At 34.8% G+C, this 16,574-nt stretch overlaps 1 protein-coding gene across 1 annotated transcript in view; it reads right to left on the bottom strand.

Annotated features, from left to right (window-relative positions):
* Window positions 1–16,574, bottom strand: part of Invadolysin (leishmanolysin-like peptidase, invadolysin) — a 185,279-nt gene that overhangs the window by 146,668 nt on the left and 22,037 nt on the right. The window contains exon 3 of the mRNA XM_089106746.1: window positions 5,867–5,986. Coding sequence (XP_088962872.1) covers window positions 5,867–5,986 — 120 coding nt within the window. The remainder of the gene's footprint in view (window positions 1–5,866; window positions 5,987–16,574) is intronic.

Below are 16,574 nucleotides of genomic sequence, written 5' to 3'. Positions count from 1 at the left end.
CTGGACAAGCCAGTTCTGTTGGTGCAAAAGGCAGCACTCTTGCCAGCAGGAGGACATTTCTGTGTTTCTCAAAACCTGTCTCCTATACGTCTGGTCGTCCATCTTTTTCTTTGAGTCCCATCCTACTCATGCCCCTGTGTCTCTTGTGTCCATAAAATAAAGAAAAACGAAGGAAATAATGTTTAAAAAGATAATTTTGATCACAATGTAAGAATCCTCTGTTAGGAAAAAATTCGCGGTGCTTACCTAGGTGTCCGAGCGTCGGTAATTACACTTTAGTAGCATATTAGTTATTTAGTAGTAGCGCAAGTATATTTTAGTATGAGCATAGTCAAGGTGCGTTCTAAATATTTGAATTTGACACTTGCTTTTACTTTTAAACGATGCCTTTATGAACGTAGAAAGTTGATCAGGGTTCATAGTTTTCCTAAAATAATAGTTTGTTCTCGGTCTGAAAAATCATTTAAATTAATATTTTATCAGTAAACCAACAATGTAAAATCCAAAACACCATTTTGCTATAGCATGCGGTATTTATCTATATGTCACGGGCCACGGAAATAACAGGAACTATTTATGCAAAAAAATAATTTTTTTCTTAATTTCGAAATGGACAAATAAGAAACATTCAACAGTAACTTCGAAATTTGAAATCCCACACAATTACTTGTCAGTGTGTGCAATACTATTTGTAGAGAAGGGTAATACAATAGGATGTAGCAATTTGATTTCAACAACAAAGAAAAATAATTGATACTCAAAAAGAAAAAAACTAATTTATGACTCTGCGAATAGACTTCAAACAGGCACCTGCCAAATAGACATAGCAATAACAGTGCATAAAAAAAAACTAATCAAACAGTACAGTAAGATGTAGGTAGCAAGAATAATAATACCTTCAAATAAAATGTTAAATCTAGCTTCAGTGACCACTTTCTATAAGTTATATTCACTCATCCCTTTTTGAAGAGCTTGATCTCTTTCCCCCATCCTTTATCAAGGCAACAAGACAAATACTAGGGTTGCCACTACGGAGGCTTAATTTTCACTAGATATCGGAGAAAATATTTACTACGCTGAGTTCTGTTTTACTAGATGTTGCCAAAGACACGGAGGCCCCAAAAGAGAGGCGATTTATCTTCACATCTCTAACATATTTTCATTTCGCCTGTGTATAGAGCTAAAAGGTCAATTTTTTTTGTATAAAATAAGCTTTCCAGTGCCAATTTTTCCCCTCCAAACACGGCTGACTAAAAAAGGGGGCACACGCTCGTTCCTGTTTTTTACTGCTTTTGTTGTACACCAACTTTCAATGTATTGTTTTCGACAAGAATCTAAAACCAACTTTAAAATTCAGATACCGTAAAATAATAACTGGGAACAGACAATAAAATGAAACTACAAGTAAAAAGCGGAGACAACAAACACTACGTAAGGTGAAAGCTTTCAATACGCATCATTTTTCTCCAATTGTGGATCATGTTGAATCGAAGCCTTCCATATTTTTCTGAGACAAATAAATTAGAGTTGGAGGAATTAGACACTCCAAAACACAGTTAGAGTCTCGGAGGCAAAGTTGTTTTGACTGCATTATAGTTGCAAATCTATCAGTATTCAAACGATATTTTTCCACTGGTTTTTACTACATCCAGAGCAGAGAATTGACACTGCGTCAGCTTAAGTATGGTACAGAGCAAATAAGGCTATCACGAATCTTGGTAAAACCTTAAACTTTCCCTAACTGCTGCCATCTTTGAGTTAAATGAGCATTTTCCAAAGTCAGGGCGAATACTCAGACTTCAAAAGTTAGACAATCATTTAGGCAATATAGTTCAGGTATAGTCAGTTAGGCAATACAGTTCCTAGTGGCTATAAAATAGGAAATCCTACATAGTTATTTTTATCAGTACGTGCAATATTATTTGTAGGACAGGCTAATATAAAAGAATGCAACAATTTATTAAAAACTAAATTATTATTCAAAGAGAAAAAATGACAATTTATTGATCTGCGAATAGACTTCAAACAGGCACCTGCCAAATAGACATAGCAATAAAAATAAATAAAAAATGCTAATCAAATATTGTAGGAAAATGAAAGCAGCAAGAATAATAATATCTTTAAGGGGATGTGGTACGATAAAGACTTGTCCTATCTCGTCCATTATAAACGTTTTTAGATTGTGTGGTCAAACTATTTAGAATTATGTTGGCGGCCTTGATATAGCTTATACAACTTAGATAATAGAGTAAAATAAACGAGAGAAAACGAACAGCCGACACTAAATTTTTCCAGATATCTTAGAAAAAACTATTAATTTCTTTCAATTTGGGCCTGATACACAGACATCCAGTTTTAATGAGACTTACATCATCAGGAAGTATGAATTCTGTTTTTTTCTATTAATCGGACCAAAAATTTCTAATTTAAGCACCGGAGGTCAGTCCCTAAAAATATTTTAGTCTACCTCCTCGAATAATAATGAAAATCAGTTCAAAGGAATTATCATTTGACTGATATTGACGCTTTGAGAATTTCTGTTCTGTCACCCGCCTTGATTGACAAACTAACCGAGAAAAGCTAATTACATTTCAGTGTCTTATAGAAGCAATTAGGTCAAAGTTATGTCACAGTTACTTACTTAGGTCCCGCCCATCCTCGTGGCACGTTTTGGGGCCACTCCTCTTGCTAGCTCATGCCTAAGGGCTCGGTACATTGCTCTATCTGGTGCGATACGTGATAACAGGGCTATCTTGACGTTGTCGAAGTGGAAGTTCTCCATCCATCGTTTTCGTGGTCTGCCACGTGGGCGAAGGCCATGGAGGGATCCTTCAAGGGCATTTTTCGGAAGGCGGCTCGGCTCCATTCGCTTGACGTGGCCGAACCAGTGCAGTTGTTGCTTCTTGATTTTACTGAGTATGGTTTCAGTGGACTGGAGCCTTTGACGTACTTCCACATTTGGGATTCGGTCAGTGCATTTGATTCTAGAAATGCGACGGAGGCATCTCACCTCAAAAGCTAGAAGTTTTATTTCGTCTTCGGTTTTCAGAGTCCATGTTTCACAGTCATAAATAACTATGGGGATTACTAAACTGTTGAATAGGCGCATTTTGAGTTTGTTGGATAGGTGGTTACTTTTCCAGAGGTTGGCTAGTCTTCGGAAGCTAGAGCTAGCAAGTGCAAGTCGACGTTTCACGTCAGAGATATGGCAATTATCTGAGGAGAGTAGGCTACCAAGGTACAGGAAGTGGTCAACCGTTTCAACCTGTCTCCCGCCTATGGTGATAATGGGCGGGTTGTCTAGTTCACGTCTCGTAGTTACCATGACTTTGGTCTTGCTGGCATTGATCTCCATTCCGTACGGCTTTGTGGTATCGTAGAGTTTATCAGCTTGTGCCGGCAATTCTTGTGTAGAGTTGGCTAGCTCATCAATATCATCAGCGTAGGCAAGATTCTCTATTAGCACCCCTCCTATTGTTGCGCCATATTCCGACTGCATCATTGACAGAACGGCATTTAGAAAGAGGTTGAAGAGATATGGTGATAAGATCACCTATGTCATAGTTAGGCGTTGTAATTAAGTTTTCTTTTACATTTCTTATTTTTTGCTTAGTATTAAGTAAACTTCGAAGTGAAAGACAAGTTACTGTGATATTGTGCACTTTTTATAGCCCTATTAAATTTTCAATCAAAACCCACGAGCATAAATTGGATTCGATTTAATGAACTCGAATGGATACTATTGGTTGATTATTACAATCATTTACATCTGTTGAATCACTAAGTTGTTACTTAATTAAATTCTAAGATAGTTGAAGTGCTAAATATGGGCAGAAAAAGGAACAGAAGAGGGCCCAACTTGAAGTGGTCAACTCCACCGTAATGATCTGAAGGAGAAATATATATATATATATATATATATATATATATATATATATGTATATATATATATATGTATATATATATATATATATATATATATATATATATATATATATATATATATATATATATATATATATATATATATATATATATATATATATATATATATATATATATATATATATATATATATATATATATATATATATATATATATATATATATATATATATATATATATATAATATATATATATATATATATATATATATATATATATATATATATATATATATATATATATATATATATATATATATATATATATATATATATATATATATATATATATATATATATATATATATATATATATATATGTGTGTGTGTGTGTGTGTGTGTGTGTGTGTGTGTGTGTGTGTGTGTGTGTGTGTGTGTGTGTGTGTGTGTGTGTGTGTATATATATATATATATATATATATATATATATATATATATATATATATATATATATATATATATATATATATGTCCCCAAATAAACGTTCCTTAGCGATCCTTGTGATCAAAATTCAGGTTAGACTAGACCCTGGTAGGGTTTTCGTCAGGGGAATAATTTCGTCAAAATCCTGGGGGAGGGGGGCAAAGTTGAAGCCAATTTTCCTAAACCAAGTGAAAAAGACCGTAAAAACTAAAAAGTAAGCCGTTTGGTATCATAAAGGTACTATTTAGTACTTTAAAAGTACCAAGTGAAAAGGTACTTTATACTACTATAGAAAGGTAACTTATAGTACTGTATAAGGTAAATATGTACTAAAAACTGATCTGTTTCTGTTGATGCTTGAATTATGCAGGTTTATCTTTTTTTTGACAAGATTTTGGAAGATACTAAACTTCAGCTGGGGGGGGGGAAGGGGAACTGGGATCTGGGGGAGGGGGCAAACCAAGGTTTGGGAGTGGTAGCTGCCCCCTGCCCCATAGCAAACTACGCCCCTGGTTTCTAGGGCGTACAGACGGGGCTGCTTCCCCCCTAGAACTTCAAATTCACACTAGATATGGCTGAAAAAGCAGAAGGTTGAAAAAGCAGATGATAAAATATAGATGGTTGAAAGAGCTGGAAATAAAGAGCCGAAATGACAGAATAAACGTCAAACAAGAAGCAATTATCCATAATGTCTTGGAAAAATTTAGCTCTAATCCAAGAAGATTAATACTGAAGCTTGTTTATGATTTTTGGTGATTACTTATTAATAAAGATTTCATATGTATGATAGAACTTGCTGGCAATGTAAGGTTTTGTGAACTGACAATATAACTTCAACTTCCCCCCGCCCTTCATCAGGTTGCCCCTCCCTAGACAAGAAGCTACGTACGCCTATGCCTGGTTTCGTTCAAACTTACCATCCATTTGACATGTTTATATATTTATGGAGTCACAGGTAACCCCCCACTCTATTTTTCAGACGTAATTAAAAATCTTAGAACGACAGTTACAGGTAAAGTCAGAGAAAAAACGCGGTTTCGAATTTGACTTTCAACGGAAATCTCTAAGTTGTTTAAGTATTTATAGTGTCCAATTAATTCCCCGCACCCCTACCCAAAGAATACACTTTGAACTCGACTTTCAATGATTTTTCGCAGTTATTTGTGCATTAACACTTTTCTGGCTAATGCCCCTCCCGGATGATTCCCTCCCTAGACGGTTACCCCTCGAAAAATTATCCCAGCGTATAAAATTTCGCTCATTTGATAAAATTACCAGTTCAATCAAAATTCCTTCTCTTGTACTTTTTTTTTGCCTTTACTGCCATAGGGAAATATCACCAGTTGATTTATTTGCATTAGTTTTATTGGTATATGTTAGATAGGCTGTGAAGTAATAATTTTTGCTCGTTTTAAGTTTCAACTTCGATCTACTTCCCTGGGAAAAACTTCTTTTTTTAAATTAATTTAATATAACTGATGCTCACTTGCTACTTACCTCGTCGTGTTTCGGATGTACATGGGAACATTGTCGCTGATGTGGATGTACAAACCCAAAAATAGGACGGCATAGGCAAATGACGAGCAGAGATCTCAGGAATGCTGAACATGAAATAAACTGGAAGAAAGATTGCATTAGTCAACTTTCCAGTAAATAAAATTCCAGTAATAGTCTTGTCGGTAGTTATCTCTTAGAGCCACCACACTCAAGCTCTTGCTCTATGTAGAACTGGTTTCTTTCAGTATCTCAGTATGTACTCGGTGATAATGAGCTAACCGTGAGAGAGATAAAGTACAATGTAGTGATGTAGCCTAGTTATATTTTCTTTAAATATTTTAGTTGGCATTTTGATTAGGTTAGGTTAGAAACCATTTGAAATGCGCTCTGGGGGCAATTCTCTGTTGTATTTTCCATTATTTTGTTTCTAAAGTATTTTATTTTCATTATACTTAGGTCTATTTCATTAGGATTAACCTAACTTCACTTCCTGAGTGTAGTGGCTATACGAGATAAGTGCTGTGTTGCCAAGTAACACCACTGCGTTCATAAAGTCCCCATACCTGACGGCTAGGACAAGTTTTGTTGATAAAGGATCACAGATTGCCTGATATTGTCCTTTCCGGTCACCCATCTAGGGCTCAAAGAAAATCAGGCCGTCCCCGAACGGAGTGGGAAGAGGTCGTAAGAAAGGATTTAAAGGGTATCGGTACGTCTTGGGAGGGTGTAAAAAGGGATTAGATTGAGATGGAGAAGGAGCGTGCGCAGCTGTTTTGGCCTTAGGCGGATTGGTGCTGCAGTGAGTAGTAGTAGTCATTATCAGCATGTTTGCAACTTCTAACCTGGAACAGATGAATTTTTTTTGATATGTGGATCTTGAAACAAAGAAGAAAACTTCCTCAGGAGTTTTAGAAAGTTCACCAGTATTATTCAGAAGGGGGAATCTTTTTTTTTCAAGTCTATTAAAAACTAAAATTAGTAAAAAATAAACTACTCTAGTTTAAAGTAAACTTCTTATGAACTACATAATGTTGTACACGAATAGAAATAAAATTATTGCAACGATAAATTCACATTCACTTCTAGATTTCCAGAAAATAATTATGAAATAGTAGATCTCAAAATCCCACATTAAAAATATTTTCTGTAATAAGACTTAATTTTGAGTGAAATGCCTAACGTTTCTTAGACATTATAAAGCTTTGGTCGAGAACTGGATTAAAACAAGTCTGGGTGGCGAATCATGTGGGGAGACACTGAAGTAGCTCCTCGTTTCTTTTCTTTCGTCATTTTTTTCCCATTATTGATCGTAGCCTACTGAACCAATGGCCATAGAATACTGGGAAATGGTTAGTTTGAACAGACATGAAAATACATACCGGCTTTTTAAGCAACAGGTGCCCTCAATCAGTGATATGAAGAGAGGGGTGGAACATTTTCAGGATGTTTTAAATCATGATAAAATCAATGAAGATTATAAAAGTGCAGAGGCGGTTTAAGGGGGCAGAGAGGGCACTTGTCCCAGGCGTAGAAATTTTAGCGGTGCAATATTTCAAATAAATAATACGAGATTTATAATGATTTAGCAATTTTTGACTTTTTTTTGTACTGGTTAAGAAAGCGGTAAACACGCGATAAGTGAAGTTTCTTTAATGCTAATTAAATAAAACAAAATAGGATTAAATTAGTATAGATGATAAAAATATGTCTTATCTATCGTTTCACCGGCGGGGGAGGTTGTAAAGCTGATTATATATTAAATACTTAACCTAACATATGTACCTTTTCCCCCCTAAATCCCATAAAACAAAAGTTTAAATATTGTAAACCACAGTTTATATAATTATCCAGTATGATCTTTCCCTATCTCACCCATTATAAAAACCCGGACCAAGGTGCGAGTGCTCCAGAGAACGTTTTTGCAGATAGAAACATAGGCGGCATCAGATCTTTTCACGGGTAGACAAGTCAGACTGTGATCTAATCGGAAACATGTGGAAACCCGCTATTACGAATAATGCACTTTGTTGGAAACAATAGGAAACAGACTAACCCGCTAATGCAGAAAGAAGTGGGAGGACTTTTTTGTTCGCACCAAGAACGAAGACCAGAAATGATCTGCGATAAACTTACTGGATAATTATATGAACTGTGTTGTAAACGCAGTGACAAACCACGGTTTGCAATCCAATTTTTTATTGAAACAAACCCGTTTGACTAGTTTCTTAAGTATCTTCCCTATATAATATATCGCGTGTTTACCACTTACTTAACCAGTACCCTTTTTTATTAAAATAATGTAAAGGGCGTAGTTATTGGACACCATAGAAATGTATCTGTTAGCGATGATGCACCAATATCAGTTCGCGAAGCTCGAAGGAAGTTGTATGTAAAGAAATCTAGATTAAATGCTATAGGAGTTTCATCATGGGTTTCCAATACAGTTCCAGCATATATACAGATCGATCGTGGTGGTGTGGCGGCAAAATTTGGTTACGATGAGCCTATCCCTGAGTTATGTGACCAATAGATGGTTATATCATGAATGGTGAATTAAGAGTTTGTTAAGATATTTTTATTTAGTTTTTTTTTTTTTTTTTTTGTATTTGTGTTTATGGAAAAAAAATGAAAAGTTATTATTTTTTCCTCATTTATTTAGTTTTTGTTAGATTTTAGAATGGGTAAGTGGTAGACACAGGTAGATCATTGCGTTTTCTTCAATTATAATTTTCTGGAATTCAGTAATGGAAACAGTAAGCCTGTATTGTGACAGGCTAGTGTTAGGGAAAATTTTTTCAGCTTTTTTGTATTCGTTTGTTTATTTATACTATTTTGTTAATATATTTCTTATTATTTTTAGGTTATATTGTGTTTTCTCTGGAGCTTCGATTACGTTGGAAACGGGACCACCGACCCTCCGAGTTATAGTAAGTTATTCAGTTGGTTAGGTTTGGTTGCAACTACCCTCCTTTTCTTTTTTATATATATATATATATATTTTATAAAAAATGGTAATTGTTGGTAATGATCGTTTGGATTGGCTTGAGAATAATCCATTGAGTGTTTCAGATTTAGGATTAGGGGTACTTCACAGGGATTTTGATATGGGGGTAGATGATGTTTTTCCGAAGGTTAATTATAAGTGCCCAGTTGATTTACATACTAGACTGGCACCGGATAAACTTGGCATTTTTCATCTGAATTGTCAGGGGTTAAATAGTACATTGGATTATTTGTCGGAGCTGTGTATGCTATCTGATTTTCATATTCTTGCACTTACTGAAACATGGTTAATGAATAATAATTCTGGACTATTGGATATTTTAAATTATAATATGTATGTTAAGAACCGTACTCAACATCAGCATGGAGGACTTGCCCTGTATATTAGAACTGATTTGAATGTGAAGGTTAGGGATGATTTGTGTGTTAATAAAGAGATGATTTTTGAGTGTTTTGTTGCGGAGGTTGATAAGAATGGTGACCCATTTTTTATTGCTGTTTGTTACCACCCCCCTTCAGCTAGGGTAGATTGTTTTTTAGAATTATTATAGCAACAAATGGACCTTTTAACTCGTAAGAACATGCCGTGTTGTGTGTGTGGAGATTTTAACATTGATTTGAAATTGTTAGCATCTAACTTAAAAGCCCGAAATTTTTTGAATTTAATGTTAGGTTATGGGATGCATCCTGCTGTAAATATTTGTACTAGAGTGACGGATTCATCTTAATCTCTAATTGATATTGTATTTTTGAATGTTCTCCATGATTCGTCGAGTGTTGTGTTAAATGATGTTTCGGATCACTTTGGTTTGGCTATATTAGTTCCGGGTATATTTAAGAATATTAATATTAATTGTGATGCTCGCCCTAAGCCTAAGAAATTAATAGTTGATTCAAATACTATTTCAAGATTTAAGCTTAGGATAGAACAGTTAGACTTTAAATCTTTACAAGAAGAATTAGATTTAAATTTGAAGTTTGAGCTTTGGTATGGTAAGATTAAGGATACGTTTTTGGAATGTTGTGAAGTGTCAGGAATACAGAAGAGAAGGGTGTCTCCAAATAAACCTTGGATTACAAAGAGTTTGTTACAGTCAATTAATAGAAGACGTTTTTTATATAAGTTGTCAACAAGGAGCAATGATCCTCATGATAAAGTAATATATATAGTTTATAATAGTAGGTTAAATGCTGCACTCCGACTGGCTAAGGTAGAATATTATAAGGTTAAATTAAAAAAAGTTGAGGGAAACCCGAGTAAGACTTGGAAATTGATTATGTCGGTGACTTGCCCTGGTAGCGTCTTGATCCGTCCAGATAATATGGGAATGAATAATAATGTTGCAGATGAGATGTGTAATCACTTCGCTACTATTGGGCAGCGTGTGTCATCATCGGTGCCAGTATTTGATCAAGATGGAGATTTTCGTCAGTTCCTACCTGATGATTGTGATGTGTCTGCGTATCTTAAATCTGTAACTATTGATGAATTATTTGATATTATAAATAATATGAAAAATGGTGCATCAGGAGGCGATTTTATTTCGTTGAAGGCTTTGAAGTCGATTTTACCTGTTATATCTAGTCATTTTTTAGGACTGATAAATAATTGTTTAAAAGCTGGAATATTTCCTGATTGTCTAAAGTGCGCGAATGTTATCCCGATATTTAAAGGAGGGGATAAGAATTGTTTTAGTGATTATAGACCGATTTTTTTACTGCGACTTATTTCTAGAGTGTTTGAAAAGTTGATTCATAGTAGGATGGTAAGTTTTTTCGAGAAAAGACAATTTTTTAGTTCTAGTCAGTTTGGGTTTAGGAGTCATCATTCTACAGAGCACGGAGTTTTGTTTTTAACAACTTTTATTAATGATGCTTTAGACAAGGGTCTGAAGATAGCTTCGATATTTTTGGATATTACTAAAGCATTTGACTCTGTTGATCATGATATACTAGTTCAAAAGCTATATAGTAGTGGTATACGTGGTGATTTTTTAAATGTGATAGTTAGTTTTCTTAGTGGAAGGACTCAGTGTGTCGTGATGGATGGAGTTACATCTAAAATTGAATATATTTCGATTGGAGTATCCCAGGGTTCCGTTTTGGGCCCTTTGTTGTTTTTGGTTTATATTAATGACCTTTGTAGAGCTTCAAGTAATGTGTCTTGTTCTTTAGACCTTGATACTTACGGTACAAAAGGAATTCTACCATGTTTTGCTGATGATGCCCATTTCACCGTAGCTGCTAGAACTGAAAATGAGTTGATGACTATATTGAAACAAGGTATTTCTTCGATTGAAAAGTGGATGCGAGTAAATAAATTGAAACTGAATCATAATAAGTCGAATTTTTTGATTTATGGTAGAATTACTGGACATTATCCATGGATTAATAATATAGAAGTAGGGCACCATACTATTGTAAGATCTACTAGTACTAGATACCTTGGTGTTATAATTGATGAAAGCCTTAGTTTTAAAGACCATATTGCATCTGTTAACAGCAAATTGTCTCGTAATATTGGTATTATGCGTAAACTTAGGTATCTTTTTCCGTGTGAAATTCTGAGAATGTTGTATTTTTCTATGGTTCACCCATATCTCATTTACTGTTGTATGGTTTGGTCGAAAACATTCGTAACTCACCTCCATCCGCTCTGCGTAACACAGAATATGGCAATTAGAGTTCTTTATGGTAATCACATTGACATATCTGTATCGGTGAGGCATCTTTACCGCGAGTATAAAATTCTACTGTTAGCAGGAATATGTGTATTCTATAATGCTCTGTTTATGTTTAAATATTTAGCTTCGGAGTTACCATCATGTTTTTCAGGAATGTTTAGTCTTGCGTCTACTATTCATGATCATTTGACACGATCTTCTCAGTTGGTGCGAAGACCAGCTATGGTCACGTCTAGGTCTAGGTTTTCAAGTCGCCATGTTGTTCCGTTAGTTTGGGAGAGTTTGCCAGAGGATTTGAGGAATGTCGGGGGTTTGCAGGAATTTCGTAAGTCGCTAAAGAACCATTGTTTTGATGTGTATATTTTGAATGGATTATTCCACGCCACTTAAGTTTTGTTTTTGAGGAGGGTTTAGTTGCAGATGAATATGATTATAATTATTATAATTTTGTTGGGTGTTGTTTGGTGGTTCGTTGGTTTTCGGGTCCGGTAATTTGAGCTCTAATTATGTTTTTTTTTTTTTTTTTTCTATTTCTTTTTTTGTTTTTTCTTTTTTTTTTGGTTTCTTGGTTTTTTGATTTATTAGGTGGGTTTTCTCCCGCACAATCATTGCTTCAGGGAATCGATGATGTATATTTTTTTTTTTTTTTTAAATAAACCCATTGTTACTTAAAAGGAATGAATCCTAAATTTTCACTGTTCCGATATCTTTTCCCATGTAAAGTAAGAAAAGTTAGATTTAAATAAATGAAAATTTTGTTGAAACTCGGCCTGAAAAGTTTTGGGAGACAGGGGGAGGGGAGCTAATGAAGATTTTTCCCAAGGCGCAAGAAAGGCCCAAACCCCATTGCGAATTTGATTTTTGAAAAATGGGAATACTTAGTGGCTCTAGGAAAGCTCTGATTGAATTCCTTTACAAGAAAAGTCACAAGAGTTAGTGCAGTAATTACACAGCCATTAGCTTGATTTTTATGGGAAGCAAATTACTTAGCATGATCATATTTATTAGTTCAAATGATGGTGTACATAACATTTTAGGAAAAAAAAAACAGGCACTCTTCTATTAACCGGGCTTTTTTGAATAAGGCAATGCATACCAGTCACGAAATAGATCGAGATGCTTGATGAAAACAGGTTTACAATGCCTTCTGGAATGTAAACAAAGGCAAGAACTGTATTTAAATTGTTGTTTTTTGGGGTTTAGGGGGGAAAAGGTACCTAGGTTAGGTTAAGTTATGGGTAAAGTTCTACCAAATCATATTATTGACTTATGCATAAAGTGAATATACCACTCGATGCCTTTTTTTATGCTGATTACGAATATAGTAATCATTTCTATAGGAAATGAATTTCAGCCCCCCCCCCCTATATATGCCAATTCAGGGTATGTATTTCTACAACCTAACCTAACCCTGAATATATAGGGGAGGGGCTGAAATTCATTTCCGATAGAAATGATTATTATATTCGTAATCAGCATAAAAAAAAAGGCATCGAATGGTGTATTCACTTTATTCCTAACTCAATAATATGATTTGGTAGAACTTTACCAAGTTATGTTACGTGTTTAATATATGGTATGCTTTGCCCCCCCCCCCCCCTAATGTGCAAACATATAGCCCAAATTTGTTTCTAAACTATTATATATTTATCCTATTTTATATCATTAGCATTAACCAAACTAACACTATATAAAAGAGCCCGGTTAATAGAACAGTCCCAAAAAGCATTTGTTTTAGGAAGGGGAGAGGATGCGTCGACTAAATTTTCACTCTCAGATTAAGAATTGACTTTGAGTCATCCGAGTCTTCAGTTTTAATAATTACGAACAGGTGTTTCATTTAGCTGATAAGGAAGCTTTAGTGAACGTCCTACCCTTGTATGGTATACCAGATAAGAGTATGCTATACTAAACAGATTAAAATAAAATATGAATCACTACAAAGGCTTTGAACTTAACATAAGCAGCTTAAAAATAGGAATTAAATAATGTAAGGGCACAGACCAGATCATTAGGGTTAACAGAAAAATGTTTCCGTTGGGAGGAGGAGCATTCAAAAGAGCACTTCTAGCCTCAGTCCTCAATGACAGGATTTATATGCCTTTTTATGTAAACTCAAAAATCTTTCCCTGGAGGTTTGGCAGCCATCTTACCCCCTTGTTATTCCCATTACTCTATCCCCCTCTCCATACTCTACACATACATTAGCAAACGAGTCAAGAGTCGCACAACTGAAACCAGTCACAAAAGAAGTTACTGATTTAGCGGTTTGAATTTCTTTCGGACAAGACTACAGACAGACATTCACCCTACGTTCACTAAGCTTATTGTAATTGTTTTTTTTTTGTGATTTTATTGCTTCAATGGGCAATTACAATTAAAAAATTATGTTCAAAAGCGCTTATTGAAATTCATGAAATTATTACCTTGCTTATTGTGGATAAGCTACAATTCCTCCTTTTACAGAAAGAAAATTCTTTTTAGCCTATAGTTGTCGATCAATATAAGCTAACAATATTTTTGGTTAGTTTCAAAGTTTTGATGCTCAAACCACGTTCAATAGAGCACAATAATTAAGCTCATTCAATAAGTTATTGTAATTAATTGCAATTAGCTCTGTTGAGCGCAGGATCAAGCCCGTACCTAGTGTTTTTGTTTGGGGGGGGAGCTTTCACACTTGGGCATCCCCCCCCTGTAAATATTGATGCAACAAAATACTTCAAAAAGGTATACAAAATGAAAAATGAATAAAAACCAGTTAATGAATATAAACATTTATTTTAACAAGACCGGAAATTTGAGTAACACTTGACGGGTTTTCCCATGTTATTAGAGAAACAAAATAAGCCATTTGTCCAAACTCTATTTTGAAAAAATTGTTTCACGCTACATAATTAGCTATTAAATTCTCATAATCAACTAAAAAACGAAAATCCCAAATTAATAATTTTGTCCAGATCACAAAAATCAACAGTCTCAACTTTCTATTCACACTTTTATCATCCAGTGCCGAACAAGGCCTAAATAATGGATGGTAGGTGTATCCCCCAGGAAAAATTCCCTCCCCCCTGAAATTCGCTCCATCCGCGCAAAATCCCCGCACATGCAAAATTAAGCAGTCAAATAGTATGAACGATAAAAATAATGAAGAAAAGAAGGATTTTTGGAATATTCTACCTGCATTTCAAAATATACGCACTACGCAGAATGTATGGTGTACACTATCCTATAGTATTTACTTTTACACCTTTATTTATTTTGATTCTCTTTTCGTGATAATGGGGGGGGGATTATCATAGCAGGTTAAATAAAGGTTAAAGAAGACAATTTAAAAATTTGAAATCATTGACAACTATCGAAGAAATGCCCAATGATGTAAGTGCACAGAGATAACAGACTGGGATTAAGAAACGCGAGCAATTACTTCCCATGTACTTATGGTTCGTTTACAAATTGCGGAAATCTGTCCGTTATTGTTCGAACTATGGCTAAAATAACGCTGCGTTTTAAGGCAAAGATTTCAAATTATTGCAACAGCATGACCTATGTTCTTACCCTCTTCTGAAAGCCGTTGAGCAGTAGAGAGCCAAATGACACAATTTTTCTTAGTTTTCTTATAGCCTGGGTGCGCAGGATCATACAAGCTGGGGTAGCCTTGAAACAAAGTCATAAGATCGTGTAGTTTCTGAAAGTCCATACTCATGATTTTATTCATTTAAAAATATTGCCAAGATTCCGTCCTGATTTGACCAAAACGTTGCGGAAAGCTAGAGATTTTTTCTAGCACGAAAACGGACGGAATTTCCACACAGATTGCTAAATCCACATGAATTTCCGCAATGTGTAAACGAACCATTAGTCTGTTACCGATCAGAGGCGTCACTAGCCAAAATGTTTGTGCGGGGAGGCAATGGATTAAACCGACTGGCTGATCATTTTAACATACCTATTTGGCTGATTCTGCTTTTAATTTTATGTTACGTAAACTTACGTTAAGGAAATATTAACATAGTAGCAATAAAATAGAAATTCTGAATGTTTATTAAATCTTAAATATAAGTGAACAAAATTTTCCCAGAAAGCCTTTCACGCTTGCTCGGAGCCTGAATCTTCATCTTTATTATTCCCCCTTTTTGTTTTTAGAAGAGTTTCCTTATGTTGATTGTGATGATTTTAGACTTAATTATACTGATTTTAGTTTTTTATTTTTTACGTTAACCTAGCGTAAAAGTACTGGTTCAAATAAAAACGGTTATGTTTAAACTAACATAACTTAATCACTTAGTGTGGAAAATTACATATTTAGTGTGAAAGCCACCTAAGAGGAAATCAATACAGGGTTCATAGGAGTTAGGTCGCAACTGTATGCCGAGCTGCCGGCCCAAGCGAGCGGTAGCGAAGGCTGTAGCCTATTTGCAAGGCCGACGGCTAAACCCTCTCTTGGTGGCCCGAGCGAGCAGAAAAGAACAATACAAATCCGATTTTTGATTATATATATATATGTATATATATATATATATATATATATTCCCCCTTTTTGTTTTTCCCCCTTTTTGTTTTTAGAAGAGTTTCCTTATGTTGATTGTGATGATTTTAGACTTTATTATACTGATTTTATGTTTTTGTTTTTTACGTTAACCTAGCGTAAAAGTACTGGTTCAAATAAAAACGGTTATGTTTAAACTAACATAACTTAATCACTTAGTATGGAAAATTACATATTTAGTGTGAAAGCCACCTAAGAGGAAATCAATACAGGGTTCATAGGAGTTAGGTCGCAACTGTATGCCGAGCTGCCGGCCCAAGCGAGCGGTAGCCTATTTGCAAGGCCGACGGCTAAACCCTCTCTTGGTGGCCCAAGCGAGCAGAAAAGAACAATACAAATCCGATTTTTGATTATATATATATGTATATATATATATATATATATATATATATATATATATATATATATATATATATATATATATATATACCGCTCCACACGCTTCTCCCCCCTCCAATCCTTTCAAAGTTTCACT

The sequence above is a fragment of the Artemia sp. Qi Xiang Cuo genome, chromosome 21, assembly GCF_049724085.1.
Source record: "Artemia sp. Qi Xiang Cuo chromosome 21, ASM4972408v1, whole genome shotgun sequence".
NCBI classification, from domain to species: Eukaryota; Metazoa; Arthropoda; class Branchiopoda; order Anostraca; family Artemiidae; genus Artemia; species Artemia sp. Qi Xiang Cuo.
Note: the sequence above shows the minus strand (reverse complement) of the source record. Positions and strands in the feature narration are given on the sequence as shown.